Source organism: Nicotiana attenuata, unplaced genomic scaffold (genome assembly GCF_001879085.1).
Source record: "Nicotiana attenuata strain UT unplaced genomic scaffold, NIATTr2, whole genome shotgun sequence".
Classification (NCBI taxonomy): domain Eukaryota; kingdom Viridiplantae; phylum Streptophyta; class Magnoliopsida; order Solanales; family Solanaceae; genus Nicotiana; species Nicotiana attenuata.
Genome location: NW_017672181.1, coordinates 186,151 through 205,491, shown reverse-complemented (window position 1 = coordinate 205,491; position 19,341 = coordinate 186,151). Strand labels below are relative to the sequence as shown.

At 35.2% G+C, this 19,341-nt stretch overlaps 1 protein-coding gene across 1 annotated transcript; it reads left to right on the top strand.

Annotated features, from left to right (window-relative positions):
• The first annotated feature begins 794 nt into the window (after nt 1-794).
• LOC109212190 (histidine--tRNA ligase, chloroplastic/mitochondrial) lies at nt 795-16,282 on the top strand. The gene is made up of 11 exons (XM_019375816.1): nt 795-1,223; nt 1,317-1,412; nt 7,157-7,245; nt 7,416-7,545; nt 8,731-8,823; nt 10,125-10,199; nt 12,679-12,796; nt 13,214-13,356; nt 13,526-13,654; nt 15,599-15,762; nt 15,897-16,282. Exons 1-11 carry the CDS (start codon nt 885-887, stop codon nt 16,033-16,035), a joined length of 1,515 nt encoding a protein of 504 aa, XP_019231361.1. The 5' UTR covers nt 795-884; the 3' UTR covers nt 16,036-16,282.
• The last annotated feature ends 3,059 nt before the right edge of the window (nt 16,283-19,341 follow it).

The window sequence follows — 19,341 nt, the reverse complement described above, 5'->3', positions numbered from 1 at the left end:
AAAATCATTTATTTTAGACCGGAGGGAGTACTTGTTAGTGCAGTAGACTAGACATGTTCCTAATATTCCTCGCAACTCTAATATCTTTGTGAAAAAATTTCATATATCACATTCCATTTTGAAGTAATAATATTTTATTTTTTATTACGTCATTTCATTTTATTATTTTCTTATCGGGTATTCTAAATTGCATTACGAACGTTCATAGATAACCCAACTTTATAACAATATCAAAAGTTTGTGCCTTCTATAAGAGTTTGGACGCATTCTCGTAGGCGTTTGGACATAAGAATTGTAAAATTCCGAAAAAAGTAAAATTCTTTTTCTAGTGAAAACAGTATTTGAAAATTAGAGTTGTGTGTGGACATAAATATAATTTTGGATTGTTTTTGTATTTTTGTGAGTGACTTGAGTAAAATTTTTGAAAAATAGTTTTTTTTGGAGTTTTTCAAATTTTCGAAAAATTTCAAAGTTCATCTTCAAGTGAAAATTGTAAGTTTTATGGCCAAACATTGACTTCGGAAAAAAGAATTTTTTTCGAAAACAAGTAAAAAAAATTTCATGGACAAACGGGATCGAATTCACATGTTTAGTTAAGAGCACACTTTTTTTGTTGTTGTTTTCAATATCAATCGTTTACTAATTTGTTTTATTTATTTAAGTCACCAACTTTTAATTATACTCTTGTCATTTTTCTTCAAAAATGAAAAAGTATAAAGGATTGTATGCATGTTTGACTTTAATTGATAAGTTATATTGACCAAAAAATTTAAATAAGTAAAAATGCGATTTTGGGTCATCAGTAAAGCACGTAATTCTTCTTTTCGCAACCGAAAGTTAACCCAGATAAGCATTTTCCCTCTGTGCCGGCGAATAAGTGAACCATGCCGGCAATTTTAAACCCTTCCCTCCTTATCCTCCACCACCACCACCACCACGCACGGCTGTCGACGGCGGTTCTGTCACTCCGCCACCGCCTTAACTTCTCTCTCTTTTCACATTCACGCACTAGTTTTAGAGCTTACTCTACTTCTTCCTCCTCATTGTCCATAGAATCATCGGCGAACCAGAAAGTTCGAACCGGACGGTCCGGCTCAGTGAGTTCGCCTCCAGTTGAATACGATAATGCTGAGAAAATCGACGTCAATCCTCCTAAAGGTACCCGAGATTTCCCCCCTGAAGACATGCGCCTCCGCAATTGGCTCTTCCAGAACTTCAGAGAGGTGTATATATATAAATTGATTATATTGTCTGTTTTTGTTGTTGTTGTTGCTGCTGACCTTGTATATTTGCTAATTTGTTCTTATGTATTTCAGGTATCGAAGCAATTCGGGTTTGAAGAGGTTGATTTTCCTGTGCTAGAGTCAGAGGCTCTTTATATTAGGAAGGCTGGGGAGGAGATTAGAGATCAGGTTTATGACTGATTCTTTTGTTGTCTTGTAATTTTTGACACGCTACATGCATATGTTTGGTACACGTTCATGTATACTTAAATACTTGGAGACCTCGGATTGAGAGCTCAATTATGATGAGGGTTCTAATTTGGTAATCTTGTAAGCAACCTTTGTTGTTGGGAACCTGAGACATGCATCCTCTTCTACCTTCGTTACTTCATTCTATCCAAATAAGGAGAAAACTATCAGTTTAAACTCAATTTTTTAAATACTAAGCTATAACAATCTTCTACAAACTTCCTCTCGAGCTACCCCAAATCACCTGCTAAGTAGATTTTATGTCGTGATCTTTGATATTGATAAAATCATGTTTGATAAAGAGGCTTAGGAGAAAATACATTAAGTGATTTGGGTCCCGGCTGGTATTTCTTCACTGAAATGCTGGAAGTAATGGGCACCAGTGTAAAAGATGTACGTTCCAGTTTTCTCTTACCAACTGTTCCTCGAGGGTATGAATGTGAATACCTAAAAGAGGGTGAGAGAGAGAGAGAGAGTAATTGAAATCTTAACGCCCGATTACACCTCCTAGTTGAGTTTACTTGATTCTCTTTCCCTTTTATCCACTCTAACAATCCCATTTATAGATGGATAAGTTTCCCGTCTACAAATATTTGAAGTATTGCAGGTATTACTACTTTACACATTTCAACTACTTCTGTGATCATGATTTAACCTATCAACAACAAATTATTTGAATGATCAGTCTATGGTCAAGGATGATTATCTAGGTGTATTGAAGAAGTATTTTCTGTGCTAACCCCAATTATCACTCTTCGATTGTGAAAGTTTGGTTTCTATGGCAAGATGGGTTGTACTCTTTTTCCCTATGTGGACCCCATAATCTGGAATAGAGGGAATATTATCGAAATGGTAGCCCCATTCTCACTCTTAAAATGCCAACATTGATTGCCTATTGTAAGAGGGTATGCCAAATAATTGCTGTGTTCATTCCTAGTAGATATTATGGAGACAGAAAATCACAATTTGTTGTGGAATTGCTTATAGACATCATTCTCCATTTGTATTTTCCTTTCCTATGAGTAAATTTGGGTGCAGTTTCTACTTTTATTCGCAAATCACATTCACTGACATGAGAAGAAAACAACTCCATACTATAACTGTTATTAATGATGCTGAAGTGTGAACATCGAGCATAGGTACATATTGCGTCAGATTTTGTTATTTGATAAGTTAAAAAGGGATGATTTTGGATGCAGTTTGTAATTGTATGATGTTCTATGTTAACATTTCAACATCATTAATCCTATAATAGTATGTAGTTTTTTCTCTATGTTAATGGAAGTGATTTAAACTATGTCTGGAACTTCTCGGTGAACGTGCTATAATGGAAAAATGGCAAATGAGAAATTGCATCGGAAATTAAAGAAAAGGAAGAAAAATTAATTTGTCAAATTTAGTATTGGTACCTTGCGGATAGTGGAATACTCTGCCACTATAAAAGTATAGGTACCTGTAGTGTTGCTAAAGGCTCGTCTGAGGCGCTTAAGCCCTGAAGCTCAGTTAGTGCCAAGTTGTGCACTTTGCGTCACTTGGTGCTAATGCATGTTTCTCGTCACCCGTGGACTCTGTCTTTAAAAAGCAATATTAGACACAAAACATGGTTGATAAACTGATAAAAAGAATGTTAAAAAATGACACGAACGAATTTCTTATGATTTGCGACAGGAAATTAAAAATCTAGTCTTTAAATGGTTTGTAAAATGTGAGTGACATGATTTTACTGCAGATGCTTAGTATAAAGAAAACTAGCTTTAGAAGACATAACTACATCTTTTCATTTAGATAAAGAATTTAAGATGGTTATTGAAACTTGGTTGACATGATATTTACTTGACACGTTCTGCTGAATTATAGTATCGTTTGTTTTTGTAATTATTTTTCCTTGCATATTATATATACTCCCTCCGTTTCATATTAAATGAGGTACTTTCCTTTTTAGTCTGTTCCAAAACAAATGACACATTTCTAAATTTGGAAATAATTCAACTTTAAACTCTTCATTTTACCCATTTTGCCCTTAAGGAGAAGCTTTTATAGCCACACAAATGGCATGGCCCCACGAACCTTTTACCCCTTAAGCTTTTAAGACCACAAGTTTCAAAAGTCTTCTTCTTTTTCTTAAACTCCGTGCCGAGTCAAACTACCTCAAATAATATGAAACGGATATATTGTTATTATTATAAAATCATGAATAAAATGTCGGTTTACAAAAATAACCTTATAATCTTAAGCATAATAACTCATAATAAAAGGACATAACCGGAATTCTAGATGTAAGCCTTACAATCCTATTAATTTTAGGACATAATACTACACGTTAGGAATCCTACATGATTACCTTTAGGAATCTTATTAGTATAATTACTTTGGGGATGACAAAATCATATAAAATTGAACATGTAAATATCTTTAGTCATGTAATCCTATTACTTTTAGGATATACTTCTTAAAAATTTCTATTATTAATTTAATTTGAAAACGTATTATAATGTCATATTACTAATTTAATTTGAGAATGTATTATATTGTCCAAATTTATTTAGAAAAAGAGAGCTTGTATTATTATAAAAGCATAAATACAATATTAATACACCAAAATAGCCCTAAAATATTAAGCGGAAGAACTCATAGGGAAAGGACATAACTGTAATAACCTATTTTTTTGGACTACAATATCTTCTATGCTAATTTTTAGTATTTAAAATTAATAAAATTTTGTCTATTAAATTCTTATTAAAAATAAGGTTTAATAAATTTAATTTCATAAAATCTTCCGTATTGGCAATACATTACCACTCCATAATGTCCAATACCAAGAAAAAATTAAAAGTAAAATTAAATAGACTGCATAAAGATTTGAATTTGAGAAAAACTTACCCTCACGTTAATATATTTTTATATTATATTTGAACTATTTTCCTACTCAGATAATATTTTCTTAATCAAATTTTTGTGTGATAGTGAAAAATACCCAATTATTAAATAATAACCTAAGAAAATATTTAAGAATATAAATGTGTGAGAAAGAGAAAAAAAATAGTTGGTAAGAGTCAATACACTAATGATTCATAGACATAACAATCTAAAAGTGAAATGTCATATTAATCTTTTACTCTTTGAAAATAAAAACTTTATGGTGGATAAAATTATAATTAAAATAAAATATTCAAAACAAGAGATGAACTAATATTAAGATCTGAATCAACATAAAATAAATTATTTTTATATTTAAACTAAATAATTAAATCTTTTAATTAATTATTTAGCAAGAGAATCCAATTCAATTATTTTTTAAATTCATCACATGGGTAAAATTCTTATTAAAGTTAAAAAAAACTTACGGTACATAAATTTATTGCATAAAAAAGAGTTAGAACACAAAGTAAAAGGGTTAGTATATTATTAAGAATCAAAATGCTATACAAGTGTTCGAGGGAGCACAATCAAAGCTAAATCCTAATCAAGAACGAGCTTTCAAGACTATACTATAAAGACTCGACTCTGGTATAACGGGATTATTCTTTGTAGATGCTTCCGGTGGAATGAAAATAATATTTATATGTCATGCAATACTAGCAATTATCATATTAAGAGGCATGACACTATTAGCAATAGTAGCAAGTGGTATATCAATAACGACTTTATTGTGAGGCCACCCACTTTAGATTTGATATACCTCTTCAAACAACTTAAATAACCATCACAAATATATCAAAGTAGAGCAATGATGCTAAATTTATAAGGAAAGCAAAATTGATGATATGGGATGAAACACTTATGGCTAAGTGTCAAACGATCGAAATGATTGCCCGAAGCTCTAGAGATATATTGGATATTAATAAACCGTTTGGTGGAAAATTAATGGTTTGGGAGGTGATTTCTGTCAAGTACTACTAGTAGTTCCTAAATCGACAAAAGCATAGACTGTAAAAGCTAGCTTGCTAAAGTTATACTTCTTGCCTCAAATGAAAATGATTGAACTGACAAGAAATATTAAGTAAGAACACATCCAGTATTCAGTGTCTTCTTGCTTCGTGTTAGAAACGAAGAAGAGCATCCAATAAAAGATGATTTGGTTCTTCCCGAACACTTGGTTATCAATTCCAATGGTAATGGCAGTTCATTCAATAAAAGAAATATTTCTATCATTAGATTAAAACGCAATTTGTGAAAATCGCATGATAGAATTAAAATGATATCTTAGCTAGCAGAAATGAACATATTGATCAACTAAATAAAATGTTGACTGCAAAATTTTATAGTAAAAGCAAAATGTTTTTCGGTTTTTGACTAGGCAGAAAAAGATACGAATACTTAAATACTTAAATACTTAAATACCAAATGACCTTCTACCATACATGTTTGTTGTCAAGTTTATTATTTCTTATGTATGTTAGTGTCATCGTATATATAATAGACTAAGTTAAAATTGATCTTCCATTGTATATAGGTTAATTTTGAAGAAAAATATGCCCATCATGCTACTGAAAAACTTAGATACACCGAATAGCTTATGTAATAGCACATATGTACATATGGTATATAGAAGTTTTGACAATAACATCATACATGCAAAAATTATGATACTAGTCAATGTGCTTCTAAGTATATGCTTATCCATGAATTCAACTTTCGTCTTCCGAAACTAAGGAATATCCTTTTAAATTTGTGTGAAAATAATTTTTAGTATGTTTATGTTTTTGAAAATATAATAAATAAAGCACAAGGACAAACATCCTATATATTGGACTATATTCACCGCAATATATTTTCTTGCACGAACAACTGTATGTTGCACTTTTAAAAGGGATATCATCGACAACAAGAGTTCTGGTCAAGGCAAAGCAACCAAAGCATTATGAGGAAACATACACAAAAAAATATTGTCCACAAATAAGTGTTCGTCAAGATACCATTACATTAAATACTTTTAAACTATAATAAATAATTATCTAACTAACATGGCAAAATTGATCATTTGTGTAAGTTATGATGATGTTCTTTTATTTTAAATTCATCTATTATGCTAATGTAAATATTTTTCAATATTTAGATGATTGTTGTATTATTAAACATAAAAAATTTCTCATTAATTAAATTTGATTGTTTCTTCATATAAATAAATGTTTAAATCATCACGTGCTATTATTAACGTGCAACGCACGTCCATATATATATATATATATATATATATATATATATATATATATATATATATATATATATATATATATATATATATGCGTGTGTGTGTGTTCATATATTGAGTCTAACTTGTTCACACGGACAATGTGAAGAGTTTTTCCCACTATCAGGTCACCTTCACCGTTTTAGCAGGTAAGCTGCCTCATTTCCAACTTTACAGATTCCACTTTTTATGGAGGGTTACCTATAGATATCTTTTGGGTAGTATGATGTAATTTTTTTTTACATTGTCAGTGTATATAAGTTAAACTCATATATTTTTATTTTTCTTTTATTAGCGCTATACTTTGTTAAAGCCTCCCCTTGATGCTGCTTCACGCTTAAAGTCGTAGCAGACTTTGGTCTTTTCCTCTTTTGGCTACTCTGCTATCATGAGCTAAGTAGGCTGGACTTATTATGTTATCTCCTGCATGGCAAAGAAAGAAACTGAAATGTGATGAACCATGATATCATTTGTTTCTCTTTCTATCTTGCAGCTTTACTGTTTTGAGGACCGTGGAAACCGTCGAGTTGCATTGAGGCCTGAGCTGACTCCTTCATTGGCAAGACTTGTGATACAGAAAGGGTAAATGCCTAATTAGTTTTACTTGTGCATAGAAAGTCATGATTCTTGATTGACTTCTGAAGCAAGAATTATTGCAACTTTTCAATGTTCACCATTCATTAATATGTTATTACAATTTTGTATCCAGGTAGGGATGCCAGATTTTGATCTGCGTGTTTTTTTCTGTCCAGAAAATCTGTATCTCTTCCATTAAAATGGTTTGCTATTGGACAGTGCTGGCGTTACGAGAGAATGACCAGGGGAAGACGCCGTGAACATTACCAATGGAATATGGATATAATTGGTGTACCAGATGTAACGGTAGGTTAACCTCTATCCGTTTTAGTTGATTTTGCTACTGTAATAAAGCATTAAAAAGCACGCAAGCGTATGACCTAGTGGTCAATGAAGTGGGTTGAGAACCCCGAGGTTTTAAGGTTCGAATTCCAGCAGAGGCTAAACCGCTATGTGATTTTTGGATCTGTCCAAGTCTTGCTGGACAGAGTTACCACTATGTGATTTTTGGATCTGTCCAAGTCTTGCTGGACAGAGTTACCTGTACCTCTACTGGTGGGAGGTACCATGTACTCTGCGAAATTAGTTGAGGTGCGCGCAAGCTACCCCGGACACCTCGGTTATAAAAAATAAAGCATTAAAAAATTTAATTATTGCCAACTGCTGCAACCTTATACAGTCTGTTTACATGTAGCAACTGCTTTATAAATACTCCTTCCCGGCCTAGTTGAATGCTGCTGATCTTTCAGAATTAGTCGACCTAATGTTGATATCAATCAGTAATTAGTCAACTACGCCTCAATCTCAGATCGAAGATATGGTAGGATTAGATGTTCTAAGTGAAAAATGCTTCAGAGAATTTTGCCTTAGACATGATGATGTTTCTTGGCAAAAGGACCGACTAGTGTATTTTTCTTGAATCAAAATCTTCTGTTGGATGAAATTGGAGTTTTGAGTTATTAGATGTGGACAGGGCTTGATTTCTGAATAGGTCATTTTACTCGGTGATGTTTTCTTTTCTTGATTTGCCGCACTTCACCTTTTCTGGTAAACAAATAAATTAGTAGAAGTACGACTCAAACCAAGTTGAATGTAGATAAAACAGATAATGAAGTGGTTTCCTACATGGCCAAGATTGCCTGAACACTGGTTGACCAAGTCTGATCGTTGTGGAACAGCATACAGAAACCCAAAGTTGACAGGATTAAACCCTAAAACATCAAATAATATAAATTTTCCTAGCAACATAACGACCTAAGACAGACTTGGAGAGAGATAACTTCAAGGAATGAATCTTTCAATCAACATCAAATTCAGTTCACCTATTTGAGGTATTCTTTTCCCTCTTCCATATTTTGCATGTAAGTTCCGAGCTTTTCTAAAGAAAGATATTTTCTTGCTGGTGAAGCTTTAAGTATATAATGCAATTGCTTAGATGCTAATTTCACATTTTCACTCACCAAATTTATTTCTATTTACTCTCTTATTTAGGCTGAAGCAGAGCTGATATCTTCAATTATTACCTTCTTCAAGCGCATAGGCCTCACAGCATCAGATGTTGGGTTTAAGATCTCCAGTAGAAAGGTGTGTGCTTGAAAATACATTTTTTCCTATTGACAGAACAATCTCTATTAGCGTTCCTGCTACTTGTTTGCATTTCAGTTCCCAAGAAATGATATGTGGCGAAAGAACACAATATTTAAATGCCGTTTCGTGTCAATATCTATCATATGTTATTGCCATTTCTTCTCAATTTAGGTGACCCACTTTCTACTTGGTGACATCCTGACATTTTTTCCACTAATGCAATATATTATACTACTGCCACAATTTTATTATAGTGTTAAATCGTTTGGAAACTTAAGTTCAAATAGGACATGTTACTCGATCAACCATCTTGTAAACCATTACTTCAGTCACATCCTTGCTACCTCCATAATATACAAATTAAATCAAAACTCAAGAATATAGACATAGGGTTGGTAGCTTGTTAAGAAAAATGGCTACTTGTAATGCCCATTGTGAAGAAATGGACCTTTGGCCTTAACTCAACTCAGCTCCAAAGGATAACCCAAAATCATTTAAGGAGACAAATAACCCACTGCTCAACCAATATGGGACACTTAAGATCCCCCACGCCAAGGACTGGTTATTTGGAGCCTGGACAATGTAACATGGGGGCCCAACATTTGGTAAACCAAGAATTGAAATGAGTCAGATTGATATAATGTTGAAGTGTGTGGTCATCTCATCTAAAAGTTTAAGTTGTTAGAGAGAGTACATTTGTATTTACTTAACTGTGTCTTCAACACCCATAAACTGAAATGAGATAGTAGCTATTATCTTGTTTAAATTTTGAGAAATCTAGTAAAAATTTGAAAAGAAGCCTAATTCTTAGTGGATTATTATCAAGTTAGATAATAAGTTCCTGTTTTACAAATAACTTGGTCTTTATGTTGATGATATCGTCTTCCTGGAAAATGCAAAGTATTAGTGCTTTTTCTAAATCAGTAAATAAAGCTATGATGTTGTTTGGCTGAGCATCAGCCTGACAAATGGAAGTTACAAAGTAGGTGGGTGGCCGAGGCTTGTAAATGTCTAAGAAATTCAGGTGGCTCCTTCTTTTCCCTTTTGACAAGCATTACATGAGCCCTAATTACCAATATGATGAGGTCAGTCCTTGGACTATCATTAGAGAATTCAGCGAGTTAACGAATTTGCTTGTATGACAGAAGTTAAGCAAATCTATTTGGAAATGAGAATAATTTCTGTGATACAATTTTTTCTTCTTCAGGATGCCATTTATGGTGCTATTTCAGCTTAAACAACTTAATGGGATTTTGATCTGTTTATCTATATTGAAAATATCATGTGCTATCTGATAGGTCTTGCAAGAAGTGTTGAGGTGCTATTCCGTCCCAGAAAACATGTTTGGTAGAGTTTGCATCATTATAGACAAGGTCAGTTTGATAATGTAACTCAGTTCCTCTTGTTTGATCTATAGTATTCCAAAAATTAGAATATATGGTTACTGTGATTGCATCTGTTTATTTTCCATTGGAAGACTGTTTCTTTGGCATTAAGTGGGAGAAGGTTATGCATTTTCTAATCATATTGTGCCTTACTCTTACTTATACAAAAAGCTTCTTCCTTATAAAAAAGGCTACTTTCTCATAGGTAACTATGCATATTGTGAGGATATTAGAATTAATAATTTTGTACTTCTGAGGCAGGGGAATATGTTTAGCAACTTGATGTCAGGATCTAGCTTGAAGTTCTATTCTCCTTGTCTACTTCTGTTTTATTGTGATATGATAAAGATATAGCTGTATTTTACCAATTAACTATACCTTAATCCCAATTTAGTTGAGGCCGATTATACTAATCCTCTATCTTCCACTTTATTCAGACCCATTTCATTCCAATAGTAAATATTTCTTTTTTAAAGGTAAATCAAGGGTTCTATCAGTTTCACATTTATCTCTATCCGACATACAAGTCTCTAACAAAAAAAAAAAAAAAAAAACCTTGGCATATATGGAATATGATGTAAGTGTGATGATAATTTAGCTTTGATCCCAGTTAGTTGGTATCTCTTATGTGGAAGCTTAACTTTAATTCCAACTGGTTGGTGTCACTATGTGGATACTTTGATTTTGTTGTATTACTGCTTTCGTCCCAAATTATGTGATGGTGTTTGATTGGGCACAAAGTTTAAGTAAGAAAGAAACAACAACAACAACAACAACAGCAACCCAGTAAAATCCCACTAGTGGGGTCTGGGGAGGGTAGTGTGTACGCAGACCTTACCCCTACCCCGAAGGAGTAGAGAGGCTGTTTCCGAAAGACCCTCGGCTCAAGAAAACAAAAAGACAAAAGACTTCTGATAATTCTAGTCTAAAACAAGCTATAGACATTTGTGTGGATATAGATCATCTTATTAAGAGTAAAATAAAAAGTTTAAAGTTAAATTCATTTCGTTTGGTACAGGCTAAAAAGCAAATACTTGGGAAAGAGGGAGTATGTTTTTAGCTAAGTTCTTTCATACTTGTTCCTACATGGACATACAAGTCTTGAACTAGAATAAGAAGATTCCCCGCTAAGCTTTAATATCAACTGGTTAGTATTGCCTATGCAGATTGTTTGCTTTATGGTATTTATTATAAGTTAAGTTCGCGTTGATTACGAGCGATTGCATGTCTTTTGAGACTTCTGGTCATGTGATTTTATGTCCATCTCATTCTATTCTGTATCCTTTAATTACCACAGTGCAGTATGGACCGATTCATATATGGAGGTGTATGTAGGATATCGCAAAACCATCTTAAACAACATTCTCTTATCTTCTTATCAGCTATGTGTACTACTTGCACCTTCGGATGATCATTTCTAATCTTTGTGTAATTTTGTATTACAACATATCCATCTTAATATCTGCATTTTTACAACTTCCATATTATGAAAGCTTAACATTCACTCCCATATAACATTGCTGGTTTTATGATCATTCTAAAGAACTTGCTTAGAAAAAATACTGTAAATAATTGAAAGAATTTTTCAGGAGTTTTCTTGGCAGGATCTTCAATTAAGATAGCAATTTAGTTGTGCTTAGATGATTCATTATTAGTTTGCCAATGTTGTTTCTATACATTCAATGGTCTAGCTGAAGCTTTGTTGAGAATTTAGGCTCTCAACCCATGCTTTAGTGTCTGTGAGTTAGCTCCTACTTTGCCCCAAAAAAATTACACTAACCATTGAAATTGATCACCACCGGTGATATAGCAGCTATGTTTCTCGGTTGCTACTGGCTCGGTGATATAGCAGCTATGTTTCTCGGTTGCTACCGGTTCTGAGCTGCTTCCCTTGTGTTAAATGCATAATTATTTTCAAAGCGCACCATTTTCCGTTTTTCTTGGTTCTTATATTACAGCCCCCCCCCCCCCCCCCCCCCTTCCTTTATGAGAAAAATAATTATCAATTAAAAAGAAAAGCTTACGGTAAAGGAGATAGAAAAAGAAACTCCAAAGGTCCATTAAAAGTAGTCCTTATTGCATTTTTCTCACATGGTAAAGCCAAGCACAAATCCCTCGACCTGGAGTCGAAAGTGCCCTGTTTTCCCCCTTTTCTCTCTTGGTGATACATAATACCAGCCTTAAGGTTGGAGGTGGAGTCATTTCCCCTAGGCTATCCCTCACTATGAAAGCTGCTCCTTATAGCATTACATCTTAGGGACGCCTAGTGCACTTTTCTTCTATAAGATCTTAGAACTATTTTTTCTGTTGGGAACTCAATTTTTTATTTTATTTTTGGTGATCGTGGTGAGCGGCAATTAATGAACAGCCAGTTGTTTATAATATAGTTGATTTACGTATCTCCTACTGTACTTTCCAGTCTTCTTCTTCTTCTGATCAACTTCTGTTACTTTTTTGGCTGAAATAGATTGGAAAGATTCCAATGGATGATATCAGGAAAGATCTGCAGTCGGCTGATATGTCAGATGTAGCTATTGAAGAGCTATTGCAAGTCCTGTCACTGAAGTCTTTGGCAAAGTTAGAAGGTCGGCCGTTACAGCATTTAGTTGACTAAGGTTACCTAAATAGTAAATACCCCTTAGTATGTACCATAATTTATTCAGTTCTGAAGTTCTATATCATGTAAAAAAAGTTTTATTTCATGTAAGTTTCTTGTTTAGTAGAACTAGAACCTGTTAAACACCTGGGAGGTGGATCCATGAAAGTTGTACGAAATTGCAGCAGAGTTTGTCTTGTCTGGCTGTAGACTGTTTACGAGAATACAAAGTGATAGAACTTCTACAAAGATGTCCTATTCTTGAAGTTATGTGATTGTGCCAGATGAATATTGTATTTCTACCCGTTTTAGAGACGGCACAGTTGTAATCCTCTACTGATGTATTAGCAAATATTATAGCTTGGAGGTTTATGATCTTGGTTTTTATACATTTTTGTTTGTGCAGAAAAACTTGGGGCCTCAGGAGAAGCACTATCTGATTTGAAGCAACTATTCTCGCTTGCTGAAAAGTATGGCTATTCAGAGTGGCTTCAGTTTGATGCATCAATTGTCCGTGGTTTGGCATATTACACGGGGATTGTATTTGAGGTTAGATTCAAGATATTTTCTGTTAATATTCTGAACTTCGTGCATGTAAGTGTACTTCAAGAATATTTGGAATTGGTTATCTACTTGTTGGAGTTGTCTTACTGGTAAACATTTTGCTCGCAAATAGGTTATCTCTTCCACTTCATTGAGTAATTACAGATTTCTGCAGGGATTTGATCGTGAAGGAAAGCTCCGGGCTATCTGTGGTGGTGGACGATATGATCGGCTATTGTCTACCTTTGGAGGCGATGATCTTCCAGCTTGTGGATTTGGATTTGGTGATGCTGTAATAGTAGAAGTGAGTAGAACTTCGTCCTTTTTTCTTTTGCTGGATGCTAGGGCTAAAAAATTAATCCGTTTTTCAATTGATGTTTTGATCAGTGGAGCATGAACGGCTTTTACTCTGAACTTAGGTGGAAGTTCACATTTACTTTATGGACGGTGTCAAGATGGACTATTTTGCCTGTTTTGCTTTCAAACAATATTATTCTCAGTTTTCCATCAATTCAAGTTTTTGTTTTTTGTAAAATTGATTAATCTTTGAACATTGCAGACACTGTTTTCTCCATGACTGTATCTAACCTGCAAATAGCAACACTTGTAGGCATAGGCCATGAAATAAATCCCAATATGCACACAAACATGCCGCAAATGACAATCAACACCACCTTATCTGACATTTTGTGATTGCACTAAGGGCTACAACCAAGACAGTCTTCTCAACTTTCCGTACCTTTGCCAGTCATACATCAATTATAGCCTGCTTTCTACATTTTGCTTGTTTTCCTGAGATCTATAACCTTTTGGTCTACGGAATACTTGACTTTCAGTAAGATGGGTTTAACCTGGTGTAAGTCTTGCTGATAAAGATGGAGTATGTGTATGTGAGTGGAGGAAAAACAAGTCTATTACTGAAAGTATCAGCAAAGGGAACAAGTTCCCTTTATGTAAGGTTTAGAAAAACACTGTACGCTCATGATAGATTTTGCCAATAGTGTTGTCGAAGGCTCATTTGAGGAGCGCTTAAGCCCTGAAGCTCAAGAAATCTCAGGTTATGCTCCTCTCCTCACTTAGGCTGCGCTTCATTATACTAAGGTGTGCGCCTCATTGGCTATAAGTTCTATCTTGAATAAAGCGGTACAAAACAATAAATATGATTTGCAAAAAGATACACGTATTAATAGTTGAGGAAATCATTATAAATGAAATTGTCATTTTTTCTTGCATTACATATATATTTTTATTTATTTCTTCGTTGCGCATTTTTTAACTAGAGCCTACACTTCAATTGCGCTTTGCGCTTAAAGCCCCGATAGACTTGGACTGCTTTTTAACACTTTTCGCCTTTGACAACACTGTTTGACAGTAGGTCATCACTAGAGTAAAGATAAAAGAGAAAAAAAAGGGCAGCCCGGTGCATAAGGCATCCCGCGTTCACGCATGGTCCGGGGAAGGGCCGCACCCCAAGGGATGTGATGTAGACAACCTACCCTAATGCAAGCATTAGTGGATGCTTCCACGGCTCGAACCCGTGACCTATAGGTCATACGGAGACAACTTTAACTTTGTTCCAAGGCTCTCCTTTAAAGATAAAGGAGAACTCCTAGTTTAATTTCACTTTGGCTGGAAAGAACAGAAAGTAGTCTGGAAAAGGATAGAGAGGGGCTAGCAATAAAAAATTTCACTTCTTGGGAGAAGGAAATAGAGAGGAAAAAATTTTCTAACCACAAACTTCTAACTTTGTCAGGTTCAAACATAATAGCATCTGTCTTATTCACTACTTAGGAAAAGTTTTCCCTCCAACATTGTCTGTTTACCACATACAGCTATTCTCATAACATGTCGCTTCACGGTAACTCTTTTCTGATATGCTATATTCAACCTGCTAGTTAAGCCTTACTAGATCTTTGAGCTTGTCATTTTTAAGATTTTGTTTTGATCCTTTTTGCTTCCAGGAGTAAAGGCTGGGGGTTGTGTGGCTTGTTGATAGCTGCCCCTAGTCAGTGTTTTGTGTACTTCTTAGAATTCTCTGAGCAAGTTTCCTCCTTTAATTTTGGATTCAGCGAAATGGAAGTACTGCAGTAATATTTTATACCTATATTGCATAGTTTCAACTTGAGAACCACCATAGGTTGCAGGAACAGACCTGTTCTAGCTTGTTTGTCTCATCTGTATGTTTCATGTTAGAAAGATTTAGGTCTAAAGGTATTTGTTTGTGCTTTCTCTGTTGGGGAATACTCAGCTGCTCAAGGAGAGGGGACTTCTACCAGAACTTAACCTCCAAGTAGAGAACATTGTCTGCTCACTGGATCAGGAACTTCAAGGTGCGGCATCAGCAGTTGCCACTATTCTCAGGGAAAAAGGGCAAAGCGTTGATTTGGTTTTGGAGAACAAGCCGCTTAAGTGGTACATGATACTCTAATATTTCCGATCTATAGATTCTCCATTTCTTTGTTGATTTAGCTGCTTGCAGCTACAGTATGTCTTTGCTGTTTCACGTTGAAGCTCATACGTCCAATTTTTCATTTCTTGTTGTGAAGGGTGTTCAAGCGAGCAGCACGGATAAATGCACGCAGATTGATTTTGGTCGGAAATGCTGAATGGCAAAAAGGTATGGTTAATGTTAAGACTCTTTCAACAGGTGAGCAATTGGAGATAAAAGTCAATGAACTGGAGTAAGGGAGTCTTGGTGTATGAAATAGCTTTTTTGCCATTCTTTTGCAATGATGCTAAGTTGCCTATTTAGCTGTATTGTTTTTTCGGTGATGGTGAAGTGATGAGGTATTAAGTTTTTTTGTTGTTATTTTTCTTATCTTAGTGAAAGAAAACCCATTTATCCAATTTCAAGCTTGAAAATTTATTTTCTGTGTAACACCAGTGAAAATAACCAGGCGTCAATCAAATACTAACTGATTTTGATATATAATTCCTCTGTATTTCTTCGGCTTGCGGCTCTGCTTAGGTTACATTTCATTCCATTACTAAATAATTTAAGGCAAGTTGGTGATTTTCTTATTTTGAAGTTATCTTCATGGGAGAAATTCAAAAATAGTCAGATTTACAAATGGTCGTTAAAAAATAGCTCAGTTTCAAAAGTAATTGAAATTTAGTCACTTTTCATGTAAAGATAAATCTGAGCGAAAACACTGTTCAAAACTCGGAAAATACGCCAGTATATTATGCTGGAGTTCCAGCATAAGTATACTTGAACTCCAGCATAATATGATGGAGTTCCAGCATAAGTACACTAGAACTCTAGCATAATATTCTGGAGTTCAAGCAAGTATACTGGTCCAGTATAATATGCTGGAAGTTCATACACAAGTGCTCGAATCTCCAGTATATTATGCTGGAACTTTCCGTGTGTTGGAGTTCCAGCATAATATGCTGGAAGTTCATACACAGGTGCACCGAACTCCAGTATATTATGCTGGACCGGTGTCTGTTGCAGCAAAATAGTGGCTATTTTTCATTGACTTGGTAAACGCTGGCTATTTTTGAATGACCAGTTCGAAAACTGGCTAGACCGTGCTATTTTGGCTATCTATATGGTACACATAACATAATTGAACGTTTAAGTTTCTAACCACAATAATAAATTAATTGCCATTAGAATAGGGGGAAAGCGTGAAAAACTAGGGGCAAAATTGAATAAATTCCAAGGGAAAGTGGGATGCAAAACTATGTTTATAATAGAGGTATATACACGGATATTTTCAAATTATATTTTGATTAACTAGATTGACATTTTAACGTGGAAAAAAATAATTCACCACATGCATCATCCTAAACAGGTAGTTTTCCAGTTGCTTTATCTATTATTTCCTACTTGTGGTGCATTTCTGGTCCAATTGTGATCATAAACCATATCAAATTTATAGAAAATATGCGCAGTCTTTAGAGAAACAAATGTAGGTGAAAATTCTAATTACTACCTTTGTCCGAATTTTTGTATCAAAATTCACTCAAAATTCTTAATTTATCATAATTTTGCATATAGAATTTTCAGAATTTTCAAATAAAGTATACTTATTTGAAAACTATATAAAAATATTTGATTACCCTTAAAATTGGATAACAATTGAATTTTTAAGGATACGTGATATAACTTGATACAAATTAAGTAGACAGATTAATATTGAAATTGACGATAATAAAGTAAATGCAAACCACAAAATTGAACAGCCTTAGCCTCTGAGTTTGATCAACCTCGAATCAAGAAATGCCTCAACTAGTGTTAGAACTGAACAACAAGATAATAAGAACTTGAAAATGATAAGTATATTGCTCTCTTTTTGCATGTTACAATGTATTCTGCAAATGATCAGAACCCCCCTTTATATAGTGGGGGTTAGGGGTGGCAAAATCGTTAAAAGAAAACAGTTAACCACCCATATTATCCACTAAAAATAAATTGGATAATGGAATTTTTAAAAATGGGTCAAATATGGATAAGAACCATATTATCCATTTAGAAAATGGATAACCAATGGGTCTAACTTTTACATTTGTAAAGCTTCAAATTGGGGACATTAAGTTAGGGAGACTAAGAATTCTCCCAAAAGTGATCATACACAAGTCATGGATAATATGGTTACTCATATTATCCGCCAGTTAATCCATTTTTTATCCGTATTAAATATGGGTCGGGTCGGATAATTTATCCATTTTTGGCCCGAACCATATCCGACCCGACCCGCCCGTTTGCTACTCCTAGTGGGGGTGTTCTACTTTTGGTATAATTCTATAAGGTAAAAAATCTCATGATTTGCTAACTAATCGGCCTCTTCTTGATATGTGCTGGGATTTTCGCCGTGATCCTCGACCGATTGCAGATATTTCGACTTTCCGTTATTTAGCTCGGTAAGTTTTCCTCGATCTTGCTCGGTCTTGATCTTGCTCGATCTCGATCTTGCTCGGTCTCGGTCTCGATCTTGCTCGATCTCGATCTTGATCACGGGCCGCCGGCAATGGGACTGTGGTGGAGCCACCCTCTGAAGAGTTCGTTCCAGGTGGGTGCCCGATCAGTGTTGATTTTAAGATCGAAAAGGCTTCATCGGTACAGGGTAGATGTGAGCCGGTATCGAGATATATATGTACGATCACCGACGATCTCCTCTCCAAGGTCAAAGAGGATTGTAACTGGACCGATAAACACGTGGTGATGCCCTCGCCTGAGGAATCAATCACTACCCACGTGGAGGGTTTTTGAGTTTTTACACTTACTCCTTCACGTTGGGTCCCTTAGACCCGATCTTTACTGCCTTCTGCAAGAGGTACGAAGTGACCCTTGGTCAAATTTACCCCTCTTTTTGGAGGATAGTGATCCTTCTTCGTTTTTTCGTAAGCAAATCGAGGGATGTGACTTTACCCTCAATCATCTTATGCGCCTGTATAGTCCCCAACTTTATCGAGGGGGGCTAATCAAACTTGCTCACCGGGCCACCAGGGCCCCGTTCTCGAGTATAGATGAGGACCAGGACCGAGGCTGGATGGGACGATTTGTTCGAGTGAGAACCTCGGACCTGATCCCTACCGAGGATATACCATTTCCCGAGAAATAGAACATGAAGCGTAAGTATAACTTCTCCTTAAAGACTTTATTTATTGTTTCTTCCCTTTCCTTCTTTCTCTCGCTGTTTTTTGTGGTGCAGTTATGTCTCAGATGCCGGATGCAGTTCCTCAGCTCAAAGAGTGGGTCGAGGGCCTGGTGTCATAGAGACCATATGCCGAGCGCTCATGACACGAATTGTCGAAAGGTAGGTGGGAGGCCCGTAATCATGGTAAGTTTTCTCTTTTGATGCAATAATGTTTAATTTCCTCCTTGTGTTGTTGAATTCCTATCGGTTCTGTTTCTTTTGTAGGTCTCCCCAAAGATGTTGCCATGAGGCCTCCATCCGGTGATGAGGATGTGCCTTTCGAGTCCCCTGCTCCGAGGCAGGGTGATAAAAAGAAGAGAAAAAGGGCCCCGAGCTCCCCGAACTC